A 25,172-nucleotide genomic window follows, 5' to 3' on the forward strand; every position below is an offset into this window, starting at 1 on the left:
TTTTTTTTTAGTAGGTGCAAGCTTTATTATCGATTAAATTGTTAACTATACTTGGTACATCTTGAAAACGAATGAGTACACTGATAAACGACTGGGTACACTATCAATAAACAACATATACACTTTTTATACAGTGCAAGCTAATAGAATAAATGGTTTGTCTATACTCGGTATAGTATATGCGACCTGGTAAACTAAAACAAAACAAAAACGCCTTAACTTAATAGTTATATACACCTAACGATTATACAGGTTTTTCCATAAGATGCAATCTAATATATTGATGGAATTATTTAACTTTACTCCAAGAAGAACAGGGGTACATAAGAAAACGATCAAAAGTATGAATAACCCGAAAAGGAACACAAATAAAAAAGTTTGAAATTTAAACGTAATACAGTGCTCGATCACTAATCCAGAGGAAAAGTTGCTTCCATTGCCTTACACTTTCAAGATCATCAACATTTTACAAACTTACTTAGTTCACTGAAAAATAGTCTGTACATGAGTAAAACCAAATACACCACCAACATCTAAAAATAATGCTTGTAATAAGCTTGAAAATTGTCCGTCACTCCTTACACGAACACAACTAACATTTCAGTATTATGGCTAAAAGATGACCGTCGACCAAAAGTATAAAGCACAATGTAACCGTACACCTAAACACTTCACAAATCTTTGAAAAAAACCGTCCACCCAATGTTGAACTAACTGTATACACTAAAATTTAAAGTTGTCAATGAAAAGCACAAACATGATCATAGTAATTACTGTAATGAGTTTGTTTCTATGTGTGTATGTAGCTCTAAATTTGCTTCTTAATTATATACATTTCAAAAAAAGGAAGAAGAAAGAACAGGAAAAAGAAACTCAATAGCTCTTGTAGCAATACGAAAAGAAATATTGAAGTCTTCCAATTTAAATCCAATGGAAGTCTATCAAACAATTATGAACAATTTCTGAAATTTGCTCTTCAAGTCGTGCACTTGGAATTCACATGAACTAATACTGCATGACAGTTCAGTTATTTGATATGAAAATAAGAGTATATATTGTACATGAAACATATACATTAAGAAAACAAGCAATACATTTGACATCAGTATCATAGAATAAAACTTTAAAATGTCTTTCGACACAACTATTTGCAAGAGGAAAAGGAATGTTAAATGTTGAATTTTAAATGTTATTTTCATAAAGGAGAACGAATGGTTAAATTAAAATGAATATTACAGGATCTTCAAATCGGTGAATATCAAATCTTACAAGTAAAGTTCTAGATCTTTATACCATAACAGCCCGAAGGTTCAGCGTTATATGCTAAGACAATACAAACAATTGCCAATTGTATGAAAATCATTAACCGGGATATGGTTAAAGGAACTTTTAGGTCCCAGTGTAACGAGAACAAATTTCGAAAAATATTTATCAACCCCAATATATTTGAGGCTGAACTATTAAGCTAACCATGGGCATGTAAAATAAACTGGTTAACGTGAATGATCCCACGACGCACGCCTTTCATGAATAGTGACAAATGAGTAAAGTTTCAGATTCATTTAGTACTTTATACACTTCATCTCAGTCTGAATAAAAGTATGAAAAGAGGAGAGGATAAAGAAGCAGCCATAGCAAGTTTCATCTCACAGATCGCATTAGTTTATATAATTTTCTCCCAGACACATAAAATACGAAAATTAACGTCAGGTCATGTTTACTATACAAATGGTCAAAAGATATATGAAAGAAGAAGGAATAGTAATTGTAACAAACAAAGTAATTGTAAATATTTGTATGGTCATTATTTGACATTTGAAGTGGTTTAACACATTAATTGGAAAATATATTATGATAAATCATGCTTTTTCACTATCAATCGGAAATATTAAACACTCCCTGCAGTGCTATGATGGTGGATTTCGACACATGCGTTCAAACAGAAATAAGATTTTTTAATCAGATTTTTTTAAAGCAAAACTTGTTCATATGCTTTTGCCGTATATTTCACTGTTGACATTATTTACAATCTAAATATGCAACTTACATATAAACAGTTTTTATTGGAAAATACTTTCTTCACTGGCACAAGGGATGTTGATTGCTGTAAAGTGTATACTAACTTATGAAATAAAAGAATATGTGTATATAAGAAAATGAATATCCGAGTATTCAAATATGGAAATTCCTTGTTATTTATAAAAAATCATGCCTAGAAGTCATCAAGCCTACTCTAACACTCGACTTTAAATTTTGTACAAAGAAATAAGACATGAAACTATTATATTGTTAGGTAGTAGCCACTATATCGAGGTAAAGACGACCAACAAACGAAATGCTATGATTATTGGTCATAAACTTTACCAACCTTCTGCAACGAAAAAAATATATACATGGAAATCTATACATTACTTCAAAAGTACAACTTTTATACATAAAATAACTCATTTATACAGTTTGAATGGAACATAGTAAACATTAATTTCATACACAACTTTAAAGACTGCGATTAAAAGAAACTAAAAGGTCAAATATTTATAAATGGTTTATTCACTTTAATCGAACATATGCACAGCTTGCATCAGTTCAACTTACACGATAGGTCCGCAATTGAGACTTGTATGTAGATACATATCTGTGTAAATTATAACGACTCGTCAGTAGTGTTAGGTAAAAACGTAGAACAAACGAATTTTATTCATATTTCTCATGAACTTTTCAATAAGGAAAAGTTAAATGTTTGTAAGAAATTTACATGACATCGTAATTAAAATATAAACATAAAAATGCCTTTTCCTCGAAATTCACCAGTGCACAAAAAACGAAAGAAAAACTTAGATGCAGCATTTCACTTATACAGCTGAAGGAATACACAGTGTATTCATACATAATAACGTTAGAAATTATTGCAAAAATTACAATAACACAAAATACAAGTGCAATTATATTTTTCAAAGAAATATTGCCTGTGATTGAAGAAACATGTTTGACGATTGTATCATTTTATCTATTTTAAGCAAAAAATATCTATAAACTGAGGCTTGTCTCTAAAAAGGCTGTACAGTAGAGTCAGGTAAAACCGTTTAACAAACTAACTTATTTGAATAATTCTTATAACTTTTGTTCTTCCTCGAAATGTGCAGTGCAAGAACTTCTATTTATCCTGTTCAACTAACAAATAGGACACAATAACTGTCAAACCAATGCTATCAGATTACAACTAAAGTTTAAAAGGCCCACCTAAATGTAAAATATTTTGTCAAGCAACAAACATCCGTCTAAATTACCACTGATGCTTGTCTGTGCAAGTCTGGCAGTAACTGTGTAAATATTCAACGACTAAAGTTAGTATATTTAGGTAATATCAACCAACAACTGAGATGATTTGAGCGTTTTTGCAGTCATCAATCTTTTAGCAATATGTTATTGTCAATATATAAGTAATTACATGAGCTCATACATCAAACTGTTACAGAGCAGAACTGACTTAAGTGTAGCCGCAAAGTTGCTGCCGATTTACCGTGGCATGTAACTGCGTTGGTTGTTTTGCAGGCATCGATCGCTAGTTTAACTAACTACCTTGCAAATAAGCATCGATTTGTTTAAGAATGTCATGTGCTATTCTCATGGTTTCCATTGCTTGGGCTTTAGTGTACATTTCATGCGGTATTTTGGGAGCAGGACAGCTGTTGGGATAGTGCGACTTCTTATTAACGACTTGTAATAATGTTGATATGAGATGAACAATGTCCAAATGACACTTCAGCTCCATTGCTGCATCCATTATCGTATGTTTGTCATTAATGTTGCATCCACAAACAATCTGGGCTGCCCTAACAGACTTTTCTACTGCATGAAAGCAATGGCTACTTGTCCACTGAAAGAATGATAAGTTCCCATGAAATAACGAGGAAGCTACTTTCAAATCGATATGGGCTTGCTTTTGCCACCTGCGTGCTTCCTCGATATCTTTTCGGAATGATGGAGGAGAGTAAAATCCTTGGGCTCCTGGCGTCCATTGACGCCAACCACGAGATTTTCCACGTTTCTTTCCTGTACGTTTACGTCCATATCGTCTGTCATAGTTTCGCCAATATCGAGTTTGTTCAGAGTTATTACGCTGTGCCCATTTTGTAATATCATCAGCAGTGTCCACATCCGAGGGAATGCCTTTCTCAAGCCCCTCTATCTCTCTTTGGATGAGCTTAAACACTTCCTCCACAAAAGATCTGTGTTCTCGAGTGTGCTTGTCTGGGTGCCACTTTCGCATCAGTCTTCTCAACCCCGTTCTTCGGATTGTGGATTCCTCTTTCCAAAGAGCTTCGATAATCTCTGTGACTTGTCGCTTCGTTTGCTCTAAGTCATTGAACTCATCAACACGATTGGATGGTCGTTTGAAAGTGCCATCGTGTTGGTACACTTCCATAGCTGTGCTATCAGACATGTTTACATCTGTCAGGGTATTGGGATCCTCAGGACGCGGAAAGTTGTATAACCATATTGCAGCCACCTCCTTCTCCTCACCAATGTCGATAACATATTTCACACCGTACTGCCAGCAACTTTGGCACGGATCTGAATTTCCAGATTGAACTCTGCGAATTACTTTTGCGTACACAAAATGTTCTGGAAGATCTTCTGCCTTGTTGTAGCCAACGTACTCTTCGGGATTGAAGTAAGTCATTGGATTCTCTTGAAGCAGGCAGATAACATCTTCTTCAATTTCTGAACCAAGTACTGGCCCAGGATAAGTTTCTTCGAAGTCACTGTCTGCTATCTTTACCCGTAAACTAGCTAGATTTTTAAACATTTGCCCTTCAGTCTCCGCCTTCAAAATAGCCTCTAAATAAGTTGTTTTGGAAAAAGGAATTTGGAAATAGCGGGAAAACCCTTCAGCAATCTGAGTGTAAATAACGCTCCCTGCATGATGAGACAAATAAAGGACATGTCTTTCCTCAGTTCTCTCAAAGAGTGCCCCATTGTCTTCTTTACTATCTTCGACCACACCTTCGCTTTCCAATACTAGTTCAGTTTGGATGGTTTGTAAACAACAAACCTCGAATGAGGGTTGAAAAGCCTCGTCATAAACATTCAGATCCCTTAGGCCTTCGTGAGTTAAAATGCACTTCAATGCTTTAGCAAAGCTCGAAGTCCAGGAAAAAACGGATCTTAACTGTACAGAGAGTTCACAAGGACAGTTATATCCTACAATATTATCAGAACTATGCGTTGATGAAACCCTCATTTCCTTAACATTTTCACTGATTAACTGTGGCCGAAGTTCTGGTCCTAACTTTTTTAGTAGTTCTGTCAAGCTACATTTAGTTTTTTCTTCCACTGACAATAGCTGCTTCATTAGTGGATGCTTAAATTTGCGAAGACGCAGAGCAAATGTAGGTTCATCGTTGTAGTACAAACGATTACTTTCAACTATTGGGTTACCCTTGTCCGTGGTCAGTAAAAACAGCACTGGTACTGTCTCCAACTCTTTACTGTCTGAGGTCGAAAGGCAAGTGAAAAACCCATCCATAGCCTGGTCAGCAGCTAAACACAGAGGTGGATTTTTCTTTAGGTTATCCTTTTCTTTAGCAATTAACTGTAGAGCACTAGCATACTGCGACAAAGAGGGTGCTTTTGTTGCACCTAAACAATACAGTAAACAGTTGTGAGGCACCAGGAAGTCGGGAATTTCCTTTAGAAATAGAAATAGTTTGTCATTTTCGGATTCTGGTAGACGTTTTGTCAAACGTTTTGCCTTAAAAAACATGCCGTTTCCGACTGGAATTATCGCAACATCTTCTAACGATTGGCATATTGTTTGGCAGTTATCGCAACAGTAATTTTTGACAGCGCAATTTCCACACGTTTTTGCTCTCTGACAGTTCTTTGTGAGAAACTCAAGTATCTTAGTAATAATTCTATTGATTAAACTCGCATGTGTTATTGCCACTGGAGATTTCGAGTGGGAAGCATTCTCGGAATCTTTGATAGCTGCAAACAATTTCTGTGTATGTCGGAGGACTTGAGTAATAGTTGGCTCATCTGTCTCAGATATTTTCTGTTTAAGAGCATTTCCACAAGATTCACAAGAAGGAAATTCGACCCAAGCAGGACGAATAGGCGTTATTGACCATACGAGGTCATGATGTGCCACTGATACAGCCGCTAAAGCCACTTTGTTCTTCGTACATTGTTCATGTAGTTCAGAATGATTGCTATCGACCTTTGCCGCTGTGATGAATGGTATTTTGGCAACGTTAAGGAAATATGAACTCCGATGAAGATGATGAGACTGAAGCAGATATTTAACCAGAATCTCTTCTCTTTTACGTGTGCTGTTCTCCTCATTACTAACCTGTTTAAGAAAAGTCTCAAACTGACTTTCACTGACCTCTGTTTGTAATCCTATCTTTCTCAAAAAGTCAAGCCAATGGTATTGTAGATCAGGTACAGGATGTTTGGGCGGGAATTTCTCCTCAGACAACATTTCCTTAAATACAGGGTTTTTATCGTCGTGGAAAAAGTTTGCTAACTTAAGATTTCCGTCCTCATTTGTGATTACAGGGGTTGATTGTAAATTAAGATACAGTACCACACTGTCTGGGTCATCGTTCGCACGAACCATTTGCATTAGCTTTTGAAGATGATCCCATCGTGCATCTACTGAAAGTTCCTCAAAATATGGCAGCACAAATTTCTTGTAGAGATCTATGTCACTTAAATCCTCGATACACAGAGCTTCAATAACTTTGTCTGGGATTTTTCTTTTTTTCAAAAGCAGAACATGACACCTAGAAACCCACTTGTCTAGGTCTTTCTCCGGAATATCAACCATCGATACTACATATGCCTTCTTTGAAAGTTTAACATGATACCCACAAATATTCTCAAAGCATGGAAAGTGTCGCATTAAATCAATACTTTCTTTAGGTAGAGAGAGTATACCAGAATTGAAGTAACGGAGTATGGACTCATGATCTCTTCCCCGCAAATCATCAAAGCAATGCGTGTTGACACAAAGTAACCTCTCTAAGACTACAAGGATGTCGCTGATATTATCCAAGTCACTTGAAAACTGAATATAAAACTGACCAATTTCCTCATTTTTATCAAATACCTTGTAGTCAACCAATGGACAATTCATTTCTCTCAAAATCCTACTCATGTCGGTATGAAAGTTATTGTGCTTAGTCGAAAGAACCGTTTTCGTCAATGCCATGGGAACCAAGAAGGTTTGTTCTCGATCATGTGCCGGGAAAATACACCAGTTTCCTAACGTGTTAATTAGGTATTCTTTGCTGCTTGTAAGTACTAGCAGCTTGCTGCTTGTAAGTTCTTGTGTTGTTTCCTGTAGGAAATCCCACAGCCGTATCAACCACCTACTTGTGGGTAGTTTTTCATTTCGCAGTATATATTGACTTTTCTGAAACTGTGTCTTCGGCAGGTAAGTTTCCAATCTTTCCACAACGTCCGTAAGTTGCAGAGTTTTAAAACAATCGTCTGCTTCAGAAAGTTTTTGCAAAAGGCATTTGTGCAGAAATTCCCCAGAACAATTTGGTAGTAGATCAAGAAAACTACTGTGAAAAACAGGACTTTCTCTCCTAAAATCTTGTAGCACACAATCATTTGTCAAAAGCAAAGGAAGACCACTCAAAGTGAAATTTGGCTGTTGTAAAATATAATCGAAAATAAGTCTTAAGTTAAAAGTATTTTCAATTAAAGTATTTTTCAGTCGGATAGGAGTTCTGCACAAAATCATTTTCATCCCTTCTGTTTTCAAATATTCTACTACGAAATGAGGACTTATTTCCAGGACTGTGAATTCTTCTTGCCCAGTTAGTGCGATTTTCATTGCCTCGCAAATCTTCGGCGGTGTTTCTAGTATTGGAAAGCCAAGCTTTAGTAAGAGTAACCGAAGATCGTGTTCTCGTTCAGCATAATTAGGTACACTGTAAAAGTATCCCTTTTTAGTTGCACGAAGCATACAACTACACCACCGTATATTATCTTCAAAAATTACAGGAAACAATGTAGATTTTTTCGAGGCAATCTGTTTATAAAAAGCGTGGCAAATGTCTTCCAAGGCACTTCTACGGTGACCTTTCTCACTTCGAGGAAACACAGGGAACATGGAATGATAATGCGAAAGTTTGGCGTTCACGATGTTGATATCGAAAGGATGCTTGCATGAGCAAATTATGTCATCTTTAAGTTTTTGAACAGCTAATACATAAGAACTAGCAATGATGTCCTTAGCAAGTAAGTAATTCCAGTCACTTCTTGCGTCTCCTTCAGGTGCCTCCCAGAGATTTCGTCGTGCTTCATGCCCCAATGCAAAGTACCCATCAACATGCACTGGTAAATTGGTGAAGACTGGAAGCGGTAGAAAGCAGAAAGACATTCCTTTTACCTCCCTTGCATGTTGTGTAAAGTCCAGTCTAGCGGCTACACCTCCTTTAGGAATAAGTTTCAAATTGCTGGAGGAATTTGCGTGCCTCACAGACTCTTGGACGACATGTTTGTTACTGAAGCCCAAACGTTGATGTACCAACCAGTCTTCCTTGTAGCCACAGCTATCCCCTATTGTTGTCACATATTGAAGATCTTTGACATCCAAATCCAAGTTCATTCCAAGCTCTGACATTTTAAGGAAGAATTTCTCACGTTCAAGAACGTCGCCGTGCAAATAGTGTGCATTTACTGTATATGGAGTGTTTACTGGTCCAGACTCTTTCCTGACAGAAATAGATATCTCTCGTACACTTTTTAAAAAAAGCAATGAATCAAACATCTCTGTTTGAAATTTACGCAACAATAAATCCACGTCTTCCACAGTTTTGCGCCTACCCAAAGCAGAGTGTTCCTTTCGTAATGGAAAACGAAACAGAGACCCTCTCTCTAAAGAAAAAGTCTCACTAAATGACAAAAAGCAATTGAAAATATCTGCATATGAATGGATCATATCTGCATCAACGGGTCTAAACATTCTTCCTGGATTGTTAGAAGTTGCATTTTTAATGAAGTTCAATGTAGGATCAAAAATACATAATGTATTTTTCTCAGAGAGAAACATCGGACAGTCAGTGAGATGATAAACAACATTAAAACCCACTCCATATCTGCCTGTCTTATGAATGGCGTCACCTTTGCTCCCCTCTCCTAGCTTTTGGATACCTTTGATATCTTCATCTGAAAATGGTCTGTCATTGTAAGCCAGTAAAGCTGGCCCCTGTAGGTGTTTCATTTCTTCATAAAATAGGCGGTTATGTGGATGTTGCCTATAATCTAGGACAAAGTGAACAACTGTAGCACTTGCATCGTCCGCATTTTGAACAAGTTCTTTTAGGATAGCAAAGTCACAGGGATATCCTTCCATGATCCTTTTGATGCGATTAACAAGTTCTTCTCGCTGCCCAAAGTTCTCACCAAGACTCTCGCCAAATCCTGGTAGACTGTGTGAATAATTTTTGAGCATTTGCTCACGGACATCTCTTACTCCTAGTGCTTTCGCATGCCTTAACGGTATTTCACTATGTGACAAATGGTACTTTTTGCTGCGAGCAAGATGTTCAAACTCTTCTAAGTCACAAAAACTGAGGGTTCCACTGGCTCGCAAAACGTTAGTAGAATCTGGAAGTGGTATATCAGCTCTCATTTCTGTGGGTATCTTGTTTGCTTTGTCAAACAAGGGTTTAATTAACTTCGTAAGAACTGAACCAAGCATTGCATCGTCCAACGCTTTTTCGTCATAATCCTCTTTCAGACAATTAAGGGCCATTATTATATCATCGACTTCAAATTTGTCTTTCACGCCCGCAGCGTCCAACAATTTGCGAAATCTTTTCAACTTAGGGGGAGCTTGAAAGAGATAAGGTGCGAAAGGATCACTGTTTCTGGAAAGCTTATAGGCTTCAACGAAATAATTGTCGATAAGAAAACACTTTTCACTGCGTATAAATTCTACTACCTCTGGTACATTCAGTTGTTCTTGAAGGTACCTATAAATTGATGTCCATTTAACTTGCAAATCACTGGTCATGTTTAAACCTTGTAATTTATGTACATTTTCTCGTACATCTGTAAATTTAACTTGCTTATTACCTATATCAAGGAAATTCCAAACTGTTGTTAATGTTACAATACACGTCATTTCGGAAAGAATAAAGCAAACTTCACCGACCAGATCTTTCTTGTTAGGATGGTAAATGTTTTGGGGACTCTGGAGAACTTCATCCTCTGTACCTTGGACTGATGGTAGAAATATAGTTGTTTGTAGGTCATATTTCAAACTTTGATATTTCTGCTCAAAATCAGTTTGTAGTTCACCATCTAAATATTTGAGAATACCATTTACACGAGTCTTGAACATTTCTTTATCAGTTGACCAGAGTGATTTGACAGAACTTGCTCGTTCAATTATTTCACCACAAGTTAGTTTTTTTCTCATACCTCCAATTTCGCGCAGGGTTTCTATTTGGTACTTGTCGAGATGCCGCAGGAAGGAGGTATCAGGATAAACTTCCTCAGACTCAGAAAAGACTTCTTTGAACCGCGTGGGATCTAATAGTGCAGATGGCACTTTGCAGATGAAACCACTCGAGGAAGCACATGGTATACATGGGTGTCTTTTCAATAAATCGAGTACACGCGTATCACGACGTGATAGAGCAAATGCTATAAGATTCTTGATATCTTCATCAATTAATAGGTGAAGACCTGGAATGACAACATCACAGAAAAAAGTAACCCACGAGTAAGTCCGGTTTTGCACATCCACGCATTCTGCAGCCGAAAAACCTTTTCTCACCCAAGATGGAAGTTTGACAACGATCTTGTTAGTCAGCTGTTCTACAACCTTCTCAAAAACAGGAAACATATTTTGATCATCCTGAATAAGCTCATCACCAAATTGCAGTTCATTAATGGAAAATGGAAGACCATCTTTAAAGAAGACCTTCGGTGGGTCTTCTCCACATTTTCCATTAGCTATTGCTTGGAAGAGCCCTGTCACAACTTTTCCGTAGTCTCCTTTAGTTGAAGTATTACCGGGGTTTGGCCACAGAAAGAATGAATTACCATCAGATGGTCGGTATCCTTGAACGTTGATGTCACAAAGAAGTGTTATATAGGCACTGACCACAACATCTTCACAAAGAGCATTATTCCAAATTGATTTAAAGTTGGCAATAGAACACTGCGAACCCCCCGTGCTCCTCCATAAATTTCTGCGGTCTTCAGAGACAGCAAATGCACCATTGATGCAGACAGGTAAGAAACTTGAAGGAACTGTAAGAGGAAGGAAACAAAATACATCCCCAGCGATTTTCGAAGTTGCACTCCAGGCAACACCTCCACAAGGCAACAATCCCGACGATTTACCAAGCTCACTTTTACACAATTCATAAGCCTGGCCTTTTCCAATACTAGCAACTTTTATCCATTCCTCTTCTACCTGGCCTTTTCCTCCATCCAAATCAAGATAGTCTACACATTTTGCACTCAAGGAAGTGGAAAGTTTCATCTCAATTAACAAGTCTGATGGCAGTCCTGTGTTGTGCATCACAGACCTGTGAACAACATCTCTAAAGGAATTGGTGTCTGTAATTGTCGTTCTATTTGCGCTGTATAAAAGATTTGTATCACTTGCTTTGTGTTCCCAGAGGTAAACAGAAATGGAAGAAACCTTTTCAGTAAATATTAACATTTTAGCAGCCGACTCACAGAGAGAACGAATAAGAGGTTTCATGTTTGTTTCGGAGTAACTCTGTGGACATATGTCACTGATACGTGCACTGCTTTTATTTCTCAAAGGTAGCCTAAAAAGTGTACCATTAAATCTTTCGGGTGTTTCAGTACCACCTCCCAAGATTTTGCAACCAAAGATTCCATCGTATGGCAAGAACTGGTCTCGAAATTTACTCAGTCTTGAAGATCTTGACAAGAAATTCAACTGGATACCACTTCCTTCGCCTCGGATTTGTCGCTTTAGATAACGTTTGTGCGGATCAAAAAAGGTGATTACATTTTTCGTTACAAAACTTGGTACATCTGTTATGTGATAAACAGCATTAAAACCTAGTCCAAATTGTCCAATTTTAGAGCCATCTTCACTTTTTGTTGCCCCTCCCAGTTTTGTTATGTTAATTAGATCCTCATCCGTGAAGACAGCATCATTATACACCCACAAGGCTGGCCCCTGGACAGCTTCCATTGCCGGGTCTAACAATGTTTGCATTTTAGTTTCGTTTGTTCTCAGATCAAGTAAGAACCTAACTTCTGACGCACCCGCATCTTCGGCATTTTGGATCATCTCTTTTGGAATTGCTTCTGGTTGATATCCATTTCTTAGAATATTCTTTAATCTGACAGTCAATGCTTCATACTGTCCGGTTTGCTTTATACCTCCTATCTCGTCTGCACCAGACAAACGCTTACTTAGTGGAACTGCACCTAAACTTTCCGCCATTTTTGAAGATAAGTTGTCATTGACTATATATATTGGATCTTCATCATCTTCAACTTGTAGGTCTTCAGGATTTAATCCATATCTCATCCAATCTGTATCACAATAGCATATCTCATCAGGTGGTAACAGTTTAATAGGATCACACCTGCTTGGAATCAACAGTTGCCGCTGAATCTCTTTGTCTTCCAATATGTCATCAGGATGTTCAAGCAACCTTCTTAGAATATCCATGGAAAGAGACAGTTGTCTTTTAGGCTCAATGTTATAGTTGCAAATGGGGTATTTTAGTTCTTGTAAAACCCGCAGAAGAAGATTAAAATCTGTATCAACCTTTTGTGGAATTCCTGCTGCTGAGAGCAAGGATTCATATTTGATCATTTCTCTTGGGATGACGCAAAGAAATGGCCAAAGGTCTAGCCCACCAATTTCTGCTTCACGATAAACTCTTTTCGTTTCAACGAATTGGTCATCGATAAGGATCCATTTTTCAGGTAATTCCTGAATAATGTCCCTGTTTGTGGACACGTGATCATTAAGAAACCCATAAATGTGATGCAGTGAACTTTCTAGATTTTTACTTACTGGACCAGCCACACATGTTTTGAGTTGTGTCAACACGTCGGTAATGTTTGGGACCACTTGAATGGCAAGACATTTAATTACTCTTTCTTCCGAAATGCTGTTGACAAGAGGCACCACAGCCCCTAGTAAATGACATGTATCTTCAGAGTAGATACAGACATCACTTGGTTTTAACAACGACGTATTGGCATCGAAGAAAGGAACACTGCTTGGGTAAGAGGCTAGAGGACATTTAACACTATCAAGGAATGGAACACTTCGAATGAAGTTGCACAGACTGTTATCATTTGAAAGGCAGTCGGGAAAGCGACAGAGATATTCCCGAAGGGCATCTGCTCGCTTGTGGTTTTTCTGGTTAAGAATACTTTGAGCAGCCTTTCTCACCTGATCAATTTGGATATCCTTTTGGTTCTTCAATCCTAGTTCCCTAAGGATGTCACGCCAACTTCTGAGAAAGGTGTCTGACGGTAACAAATCCGTTTCAATTACCAATAATTTGATCAGTTCATCATTACTATCAAATAATTCGTTTGGTTTCTTCAGCACGTTGTTTACATTTGGGACAAACTTAATACCTTCAAGTAATTGACAAACGTGATCTACGTTTTTAATCTGGTAATAATTGGATTTGATCCATTCAAAAAACACGTCCAGTTCATGAGGAGAATATTTGCTTTCTTTCGCATTACTTAAAGTGAGTTTTAGTAAGTCTTCAAATGATATTGTTTCAAAACCAAGTTTTTGCACAAAATAATGTACATCATTATTTGGTAATTCTATCCATACGGAGCAAAGTCTGATATTTGGCATACGATTCTTTGTGTCAGTGAGGATAATTAAATCACTTTCATCTAGGGAAATAACTTTACTTTCATAACCGTTCCCTCCGGAGTTGTGAAATATTCGTAGTTGTTTTAGAAACATTTTATCTTCAGTAGACAGTGTAATTCCGGCAAAATAGGGCAACAATTTGGACACAAAAAGTTTTTGCGTTTCCCTATCGGATTTGCAAATTTCATCAATCAATCGAGCCCCAACCAAATGAAGAATGCCGAGAACCCCTGGAGGGTTGAAATTATGTACAAAACTTTTTCTCCAAACTTGGTGATACTTTACTACGAATTCCGGAAGATTGCAAATGGTGACACCAAGTGCGACTAAAATATGTCGCATTTCAGAAAAGCTGTGAGCTTCCTGACCGTCAGTAGGTTCTTGCATTATCTTAGATTTTTCCATGACAGACATCATTTTGATAGGTTGTATCGTCATATCAGTGACAGGAAAAAGCTTCAAACCTTGCATTTGGAGCAAATCTATCTGCTCAGTAGATATAAACTGCCAAACAAGTTGCAGCCACCCTACATTTGGTTCGCACTCTGCTGCTGGGGACCAGTCTCCTACTTCATAAGCATCATCAGACCACCATTTCGGAAGCGCTGTTTGGAGCAGGCTAATTATGTCATCAGCACTGAGGTATCTGAATTGTTCCCACGAATCTGTTCCAATGAAAAGAACGATAAAACTTTGTTAATGCATTGGCCGCATGGGAAGATCAACATATAGCCAGCATTCAAGTCCACCCATGAGGATACACGCGTACCTACTAATGGTTCATTCCATGAGGTTGGGGTGTGATAGCTTTTGGTTGAAACCTGTGCACATGCACCATGCTTAAACTCCAATACATGATCAGACAAATCGCTATTTGGTCTTAGACCGGAGGGAATGAGTGTAGAAATACTGAAAACGAAAGTGTAATTGCTAAAACCATGAAATGTTTTTCTTGTGAGTATGTACTTGGCGACATATAATTTTTTGTAACTAATGTCTCACGCTGTAAATGGATTCACTCTTTTCAAAATTGCATAACAAAATTTGCGATACCTACGTTACACATGGTGTTCTATTTTTGAACTTGTGTTACTTTTGTAAGAGGGCCAGATTTCAATAATTCTTTACACATCATACATCTGTAATACACTGATATTCATAAAGTTTATTGACATTGACTTACAAACAAAAAATGAGTTTTAGCACTTTTTACCTTGTGAGACTTATGTATTACATCTAAGAAGTGTATTATGTTTCTTTGGTACACAAGATACTAATGTCTAGCAGTTATACCATGTCATAGAAATCTGGAAAAGATCAACTCTCTTTAATCACAAGTTGTAAAACGAGAGCATGTGTGGAGTTTGGTGTTACTCCACTGGAAAATGAAGACATGAGGGTATATGCATGAATTTATTTGTACGAATTATATTAATATAATTGCAGAATTTTTAGGTTTTGTTTTGGAAAGGGGTAGGGAAGTGTGTGTATTTATAAATCATGAGATCAGTATTCGTATTAATGTCAAGTTGATCTAAACAAAGGCAGTAAATGTATTGCACTTAATATGACGTATTCACAAGTGAAGTGCAATTATATGCTTTTCAGATATACTTGTTGAAAACAAAAATGCATTTTCTTATTTGTTTAATTACCTGAAGAGAGCATAGTACGGAAAAATTTACAGAGACCAGCTGGATCTGCATTCTCACATTTTTGTAGGAAACTGCCCTGCATATTTGGGAGCAACTCTTGTGGACATGTTGTAGTACCCATGAAGATAATGTCAGATTTAGTCGGATTTTCAACAAACTGAACAAATTCCCCGTCGTCAGTGGGAATGAGGGCTAGACCATTGAGATGTTTTGCAACACAGCCGTTTTCTAGTAGGTAGCGTAGTAGATGAAGTCGCTGCTCCCAGGAAAACTCTTCTAATGCAATTAAACGGGTACACTTAAGGACAAAATGAACAGATACAGCCTCTGCATTAGGCCAAAATTTGGTGAGTGCACATCTAACATGGTCGGGCAAAGTCTCAATAACAGAATATTCACGCAGTTGAAGGCATTTCATGACAACTTCTGTAACATCTGGCGTTCCACGAAAACTCTCCGGCAGTATAACAACCTCATTTAGTTCCATCCATGCATCCTTTGAATGACAGTACAACACTGGGTGGTAAACGAGATCTCGATACAGTCTCTCAACAGCTGTCTGCCAGTGGCCTAAGTCTTTTCTAGTATCTGGAAAAGCTGCATAGACAACGTCAGGGTGTATACTGTTTTTGACTGAGACCTTTATCGCCTCTACCAATGCTTTACAGTAAACTTGAGGAAGCAGTTCATCTACAAGAAATTTGTTCCATTCTGCTTCTTCATTTTGTATTTGGTCACCACCGGGCCATTTCAAAGATCGCCTGTCATCACTCACTCCAAAGAAGCCGTGGACATGAACTGGAAGACCTGACTTAGATTCCTCTCCGGGGGGAAGAGGTAGAAAGCAAAATGTCCTACCAATCGAAACATCTTGTTGAAACATTGGTATGGCGACCCCTATCCAAGGTAGGAACTTAAGCTTTTGGAATAGATTCTTCATCTGGTCAGAACAGTTGAAAACAATCTCTTGATGAACAACCCATTTCTCGTTAATTGAAGTATCTTCATTCTCGGTAATGATGTCAAAGTTGCTCGACAAGACGATGTCAACAGGTTCGTTAGAGGTGTCCTTTAACTTTTTCAAGGAAGAACAAAATGTTTCACGCGTAGATCGGAGAGTGTCCAATTGATTAATATCAAATGACACCTTCAGGTAGCATTTGGAATCTCTGGAATTGTCCAATTGATGACATAGTTGGATGCACTCAATATTACGAAGGAAAAGCAGAACAATCTTGGCGTCCTCTTTAAATGCATCCAGCAGCTCTAAGGTTTTTTCTTGAGTGTAAACACTAGAACACAATTTACTCGCCGATTTGCGAAGAGGAAATCGGAACAGGGTTGCATCGAGATTTTCTTCATGTTCAAATCCCGTTTCAGTTGGCAGTGCTTTACTAATCGGCAGAAGCTGATCTTCGTATTGGATTTTGTGTAGAATATCTCCAAGGTTCCATTTAAAACCCGAACTTCTTTGACCTTCGCCGTCTTCAAAATATTTCTCGAATGGGTCAATCATAGCAAGGTAACGTTGACTTACAATGCATGGAAGATCTGATGGGATATGATGCAAACAATAAATGCAGAAACGATTCATATAACAATTCATATATTTATTTTGATGTCGTAATAGGTGCATTGATCGACAAAATTTAAGTGTCATATTCTTATATTAAGTCTGAATTACTTGTCGACATCGTTCAAAAAACTGAAACCTCCTTGATTACTGTGTAAAAATCTATATGCCATGCCTGACATCGCTACCAGTTGTTCCTCGAGATCTCGAGGTTAAAATGTACAAGATTTTAAGATTTTGCCATCATTTCTGCAAACATCCAATCAAACAATACCTTTTACGCTCAATTTAGCCTTTGACAATTAAATTTACTTGATTCAATTGCTTTATGATATCGAGTTTCCAAGCTCACATGCATTACGGAGAGATTAGAGTAAGATACCCTCATAGGTTTCAAGTAAACCAAATGTATAGCGAGAAAGAAGTGAGCAAATTTGTCTGATAAACATTGTTATGTACTGTGCACATGTAAATAGTAAATCGGGATTTCTATTAGACTTGAATGTGCCAGAAATCCACATAATTAAGTGAAATAATTACACCTGCACATAATCTAGAAGTACATGGATAGGCGATTTACACCAGTTACCTGTCAGATGGTAAACAGAGCTGAAGCCTATCCCAAATCTTCCAACCTTGAGAACATTGTTTTTCTTCCCACTCTGAGATGGAGTCTGTATACCTTTCCAATCTTGTTCTGTAAAGACTGCATTATTCCAGGAACACAGTGCTGGTCCCTAAAGAAGTTTATTCAGAGAATACCAACGATAGAGTACACCTTTACATGATAAGCATTTCGAACAGTATTTTGCTACTATTTATATACCATTTCGATGACAATGACGGTAGGAGTTATTCAATCCATTTAGACATCACTCCAACTCGACAGACTGATACTGAACAATGATCAATTTCATGGACGTTTCAGCTTCTTTCAAAATATGCAATATCCGTATTAATTTTTTTTTTTTGTATTTGTAATAGGAAACTAGAATGAATTAGTTTAAATTACAAAAAATACATGATAAATAGTCATGAAGAATGGATGATTTCAACTTTACAAGTATAACCCTTTTATAGGTGAGTGCTCTAAATAATTTCCTTAAAGAGTATAAATGATGTAATTGCGTGTTGCAAAAAAGTTTCAATATGCCTAGCCGATGCTTTGACACAGTATAGCGATCCCATGCTCGAACGCTTAAAGAACCAGAAAAACAAAACATTTAGTGGTTCCGATGCCTAAACTTATAGTGTGGTAAGCCATACATGTTGATATTCATGAAGGTGTACAAAGCAAAATGAAGAGGATTATCTATTGCCTAATGCGGCAACATATAAAGGTAGGTACCAGGAATCAGTTATCATGTTGACAAAGTTTATTTAGTGACATAGTATAACAAGAGTCCAACGGGCACTGTGGTTCCTTGCTTAATGGAAAATAAATGTGTTGTATACGTCAGTCAATCCAATAGTAAAGTAAAGCTAACACAAGAGCCCAAATGGCACTATCCAAAATTCGGTTCAGAAAAATTTGGCTCAAAAAGACTTAGACTCAAAATATCTAAAAAGAAGTTTGGTTCCCAAAATGGGCCCGACAAAACATTGGGCCCAGATAAGCTTTAACAGTTTAGGTGCACAGGTGTCAGCTATTAACCAACAACTGTATTCCAAGTTTGGATACAATCCGATTAATAGTTTCATAACCGATTCCCAAAATATGTTGAAACGGTCCCCAAAATCATGGCCCCACAAATTCGGGTCCAAAGAACGTATCCCAAAAGCATTTGAGGTGGAAGTAAAATTTGGGCCTACCCGGCCAATTATGCGCCCGCAATTTTGGGGGTCCACAGGGTCCCAAAAAATATGAAGGCCTTATTTTTGTTGAAAAGATCATGTATATACTATGTAGTTACATCACCATACCAAGTATAAACTAAATCGGACATACGGTTGCAGGGATATTGACATTTTAACAATGTTATGATAAGCCACGCCCACTCATTGATAACCATGAGAACCAAAACGAATAGGGCATATGTATTTGTTGAGATTGCGTGTTTATATGCATATCAACGAGATAAAAATTGTTGATGCAATGAACATGCACTTAATATGCATCACCATACAGTACCAAGAATGACGGACATACCGTTGAAAAGATATTGACATTTTACGAATTTATGATAAGCCCCGCCCACTCATTAATATTCAAGACACAGAAATCAAAACGGTAAGCCCCACCAATGTATGAATATTACTGAGGTAAAAGTTGTATTTGCAAAAAACATGTACATACTTTATACTAATATCACCATACCAAGTATGAACGAAATCGGACATGCCGTTGAAGAGATATTAACATTTTACGAATTTGTGTTTAGCCCCACCAACTCATTAATATTCAAGACACAGAAATCAAAACGGTAAGCCCCACCCATGCATGAATATTAATGAGGTAAAAGTTGTATTTGCAAAGAACATGTACATACTTTATACTGATATCACCATACCAAGTATGACGGCGAAATCGGACATGCGGTTGAAGAGATATTCCATTATAAGAATGTTATGTTCAGACCCGCCCACTCGTTCATATTAACGAGGTATGTACCACAAAAAATAGGGCACATCTACACATCATGGGGCATCTTCCTACCAAGCATGACATTGAATCAACTTGTGCTTCTTGAGATAAGGTGTTAACAAGCTGGCCATCACATACAGGACATACAAACACACACACGAGAAACTGAGAGACAAGTGGTTGTAACCAGTGACATGCATCTCATACAGTAGTTAAAGTAGTTGAGTATGCAAGTACAATGTCATGTGTTAATATAACTGCACGTGGCTACTATTATAGCCCAACGCATTACTTACCTGGAAATCTTTCAGACGTGGGTTCAGAAGACGGTCTATTCCGTATTGATTCTCATCATAAAGGAATTTAACCTCTGTGGCACCAGCATCCTCCGCGTTTTGAAGTAGTTCCTTGTTGAAAAAAAAAGAAATACCAATTAACAAGTTATATTTTTATGCTTGAAGATAGTATGAACATATTTGTAAAAGCAAAAGTCTTTCAATTGCATAACTTCTGTAAGTCGTGACTGTTGGTAACACAAAATTTGTCACATAATTTGGAAATGATAAGCGAACTAAATACGAAAATATCAAGATATCTGCCAGTTACTGTGATCGATTCATTAATCACTAACAAATCGATAGAGTTGCATCGATCCATTTCTTTATTTTACTTTAATATACAATTTATGTATACTGTGTATTCTATTGTCCACGTGTAAAAGTTGCACCGATTCAGCGGGGAAGAACTCGTTTGACTGTGTACAGTATCTTGGTGGTGTTAATTATGTAGCAGCAAAGGTTTCACATAGTTTCTTATAGTATAACAAGTATATAGTTCAACACTTTATTTTGGGGTGCCTGCTTGCATATACTGCGAAGGTCCGCAACCTATGGGTCGCGACCCAATGTTTGGGTGGCAATGGATTTTCGATGGGTCAGAAAAAAGGTATCGTCATACATTGGACACGGTCGCCCACATGTGTGCCAATCTCAGGACTTCATTGTCAATTATTTAAGTCACCATGGACATACTTGTGGCAAGAGAACATAGCTAAACATCGTAAAAGTAAACACATTCCAGTGGTCAAATTAGCGTTAGCGATTTTTCAATGTATTTTACTTTGTAACTTGTAATTAACTAATAACTATTTTTTATTTGACCACTGGAATGTGTTTACTTTTACGATGTTTAGCTATGTTCTCTTGCCACAAGTATGTCCATGGTGACTTAAATAATTGACAATGAAGTCCTGAGATTGGCACACATGTGGGCGACCGTGTCCAATGTATGACGATATATATATATATATATATATATATATATATATATATATATATATATATATATATATATATATATATATATATATATATATATATATATATAAACATTTGTTTGCCATTTGAATTCTACCAAAGAGATACATTGTCATAATTACATGGAAACTTCGATCAATACCCTTTTCAATTACTGACCGAGGTATGCTAGTTAAATTCCATCGCATATATATGAGTTGCATGTTCACCATCCAAGCCACAAGTTAAATGTCTTCGTCTTCACTTCATAACTAAACTTTACTAATTTCCAAATCATGTATCTTACCGCTTGTAAAACAAAATTCTCACCTTCAACACTTGACCATCCGAATAACCTCGCAAAATTCCCTGCAAGTACTCAAGCAAAGGTGGGGTTCTTATACCAAAGCCGGACCCGGTACCTACGATTAATCATAATTGAAACAAGGGATTTACTTTCGGATAATTTAAAGAAAAAAATTAAGAACAGTTGCTTTTAGACGTCAAAATGAGAAATTCATTAGGCTTATGGAAAGAGTATTATAGCCAAAAATTAACATCATAGTAACGAGTTTCATGAAATGAGCAACTTCAAAGTAATCTCCCAATCCCACACAATCCTTAAGCATCCCCCCCCCCTCCCATCCCCCTAACGTCATACTAAACATTAACAGTTTACCATGTTATTAGTTCATAAACGCTCCTATTCGCTCAAATAAGACCTCATATATACAGGAATTGTTTGACAATTAATTCACACGACATTTAATATCTACGGAATTCTCAGAAATTTAACTACTTTCTTCAACTTTTTCTTCACATAATACACTTAACTAAACTACTATCATACTGCTACTCGGAATTTCACGAGCACGGCTCATCAGGCATGTGATAAATATATATATATATATATATATATATATATATATATATATATATATATATATATATATATATATATATATATATATATATATATATATATATATACATATATATATATATATATATAAATATTAATTTATATAAATATTAATTTATATATATATACACACATATATATATATGTAATATTTATGAAATTGTATATAAAATGTTTATATAAATAATGGTAAATTTATCAACACAAAGGAATATTATCTGATCATTTCAGTTATGGTAAAGAACATAGTTAAGTTTGTATTATTTCATGAATTAGAAATAAAATGATACCATCGGTCAATACTCTGGTAAAAACTAACGCTCCTGACCAATAACTGAAACTATTAGAAATACTTACTCTTTCCTTCGGCCGCCATCAAGGCCATATACGTGTGTGTACCTCACACTATCCACAATTTTGGATAGATTTTGTATTACAGATCTGTTCAAAAGTGACGGGGAAAAAAGAGAGAGAAAAAAAAAAAACTACAAGTGATGGCGATTGTGATCATAACTTAAACATGCAATCTCTGTTGGTTAACGTTGTAGTAGTGTTCCTAAAGGCATTGAAGACTCGCCCCCAAACCGTGTGCGGCCATCTGAAATAGTAAACGTTCTGTCGCTTGCAAGTGACGTTTTTTTCGTGTCGCTACAAAATGCAGACAGTAATGAAACGTGATACCTTGTTATCTTTAGCTGGACCTGAGATGTCCATCGCTGTATCGTTTATACACTGTGCTTTGGGTATTGACCGCAGCTCAAGGGCGGCGGAAGCACTTTTAATCTGGAGGGGGGGGCACCGACATCAAAGGGCACTTTGCAGAAATTCGATTGGACTGATGCAGCCTTATATTTAGTACCCTTTATAACTCTTATTGTACTAACTTATTTACGTATACACATCACTCCATCAACGTCCTGCCCCCCCCCCCCCCCCTCTCAAGGAAAATATGCATACTAGCACTGCAATATCCATGTGCAAATTGGGAAACAAGGAACAAATTTTCTTTTGAGACAAAATGAGGTGAAAACATGCTAGTTGCTAATGTAGGAATCTTCCGAATTAGAGTTTATTTCTTGTTAATATCTTAACAAATTTTGTCTATTCGGAATAGCTTGAGTTTGACCCACAAAAATCATTAAAAGTCAGGGGCGTAGCCAGGTTTTGCAAAGTTGTATGCACGACTATCTGAGCGGAGCGCCACCATCGGTTGGCGCGGAGCGTACAAGAAAATTTTTGGTTTTAGCAAAATACTCTGTAAACTTTAAATTAACATCCAATTGTGACAAATAAATATTATCTGGAGTTTAATATATACGTAAAAATGAATTGTATAAGGTATGAAACTTATTGACACTGCTCTTAGGATTCTGTAAATTCGGCATATAGTGACATATGTACAGATAAACGAAACGACGTGGAATTCTGTCCCCCTCCAGAGCTGAGACCCACAGCTAAGCTCGGGAATACTTTCTCGCAAAAACAATAAGCTCGAATCTAAATTTGAATAGCATTGTTTCCCAAAGTTTAGGGTATCCACTGATTATTCGCCAATCAGAGGCCGCCTTAATCAATGTATTCCTTAAAATAGTCTCTCGTCGGTTTGATGGACCATTTTTCAAAAAAAAAAAAAAAAAAAGTTTACAAGAAAATACAACTTAGACCAATACCATGAAGAAGGTTTTAACGGTATACAATGTATCAAACTTGTCTTGGATAAACATTAAAATCTCACCTATTCAAGACATTTTCCCTGCCTTTATCGTCCCAGCCACGTACTATCGAAAGTAGAACCTGGTGACTCTGACCTTCCTTGTTGTAATGCACTCTACCTTTATGATGCAGTGTACAATATGGTTTGATCAAACCAGTATGAACCTGTTTTCCCCATAGAAAATGCTAAGGTTTTTTTTTTTATGGTTTTCCCAGACTAAGGAAGCGTATAAACGACATCACGAATGGTAAAACAAAACTTTGTAACAAAAGTTTGACACTTTTGACACAAAGAACCTTATCAATACAAGGTCTATGTAAGAATTCCATAGGACATACACTACTAACAGTTATAATAGTCCATAAGATATATAATTGGCATTTGATGTCTGCAAGAGTGGGGGAGGGGGAGGAGGATATACCCGTGGGATGGGGTGTAGGATAAGGGGGTTCCCCTCCCTTTACAACTTTTTAGATTTTTAAGGCTCATAGATGTATCATGTCATTATCTTATCTGTATAAAAGTATTGCCAGATTTTTATAAGCGGCATAAAAAGTAACAAATAGTAACAAATGAAGGGCTAAATGGCGTCCGTTGACACTCTCATAGCTGGCAGACCGGCTAACAACTTTCTCAATGTTTATATCAGTGTTTCTTTCAATGTAGTTCAATACAGCCAAGCTGGTTAATCTTAAAGCAATGAAATAGCAATGATGACAATTTTCACGCAGCTAAACCCAAGGCGCGATATAAATATGTAGCAGATCTACAAGCTGCTGATATTTCATCTAATTTGGTGTTGTTCCCGAGATACCAAAGTATTGGATATACCCAAAGACATTTTGTATTCGTCCCAGGCTAGGCATACTTCTTGCAAACAGAATTTTTACAGCGCCGAATGCGCTAGATTCATTACCAAGATCTCTGCTCATTTCTCATACATCTTCTACACATAATTATGTGTAGCATTGTAACGCGCTTCGCAATATGATTTTTTACATCACGTCTGCGTATGTTAAATAATAAAGGCAACCAGAGCGTGTACGCTCGCGTATTCGTTTGCTTGTTTGATCCCAGAGATATGTTATGATATGTTCACTAGAGGTTCTTTATCTCGTGTGTATATCAGTCGTACATGTAGTGTTCTTTATACGCGTCCGTATATGTTATGTACACATGCAATGTGTGTCTATGCAAAGTGAGAATTTCGCAACAGAGGGATAGTTCCAACTATCTGCAGTCTCTAGAGCTGCTAGCTATTTTTATTCATTATTTGCTTGTCACGCCTTGCAACACTTCTTTATTCAAATATAGAATTTCGCAATACAGGGACATTTCCAATGTATTAATTAGGTCTGCATCCGCCCAATTCGTAAAGAGCATTTGTACAGATTAACAACTATCTGGATGTTGAAGTAAACTCTCCCTATACCTGACTGAATGGCTTGTTTAAAAGCAGCCGGTTTGATTCCTGAGAGTATCAATTTGTGTCCTGTCGGTTTTACGTAACTAAAGTATAGCCCGGTGGACAAATAGAAGCACGGAAAGGT

General features: G+C 37.0%; 1 protein-coding gene across 1 annotated transcript; it reads right to left on the reverse strand.

Annotated features, from left to right (window-relative positions):
• Nucleotides 1-23,780, reverse strand: LOC139965350 (sacsin-like). Its single transcript, XM_071967640.1, has 7 exons — nt 23,644-23,780; nt 22,266-22,349; nt 21,317-21,408; nt 19,988-20,098; nt 17,697-17,844; nt 15,535-17,085; nt 1-14,544 (listed from the first exon to the last, which is right to left on the reverse strand). The coding sequence occupies exons 2-7, from the start codon at nt 22,291-22,293 to the stop codon at nt 3,572-3,574; spliced, it is 12,903 nt and encodes a 4,300-aa protein (XP_071823741.1). The 5' UTR covers nt 22,294-22,349; nt 23,644-23,780; the 3' UTR covers nt 1-3,571.
• Nucleotides 23,781-25,172: the final 1,392 nt, after the last annotated feature.

This window comes from Apostichopus japonicus, chromosome 3, assembly GCF_037975245.1.
Source record: "Apostichopus japonicus isolate 1M-3 chromosome 3, ASM3797524v1, whole genome shotgun sequence".
Classification (NCBI taxonomy): Eukaryota; Metazoa; Echinodermata; class Holothuroidea; order Aspidochirotida; family Stichopodidae; genus Apostichopus; species Apostichopus japonicus.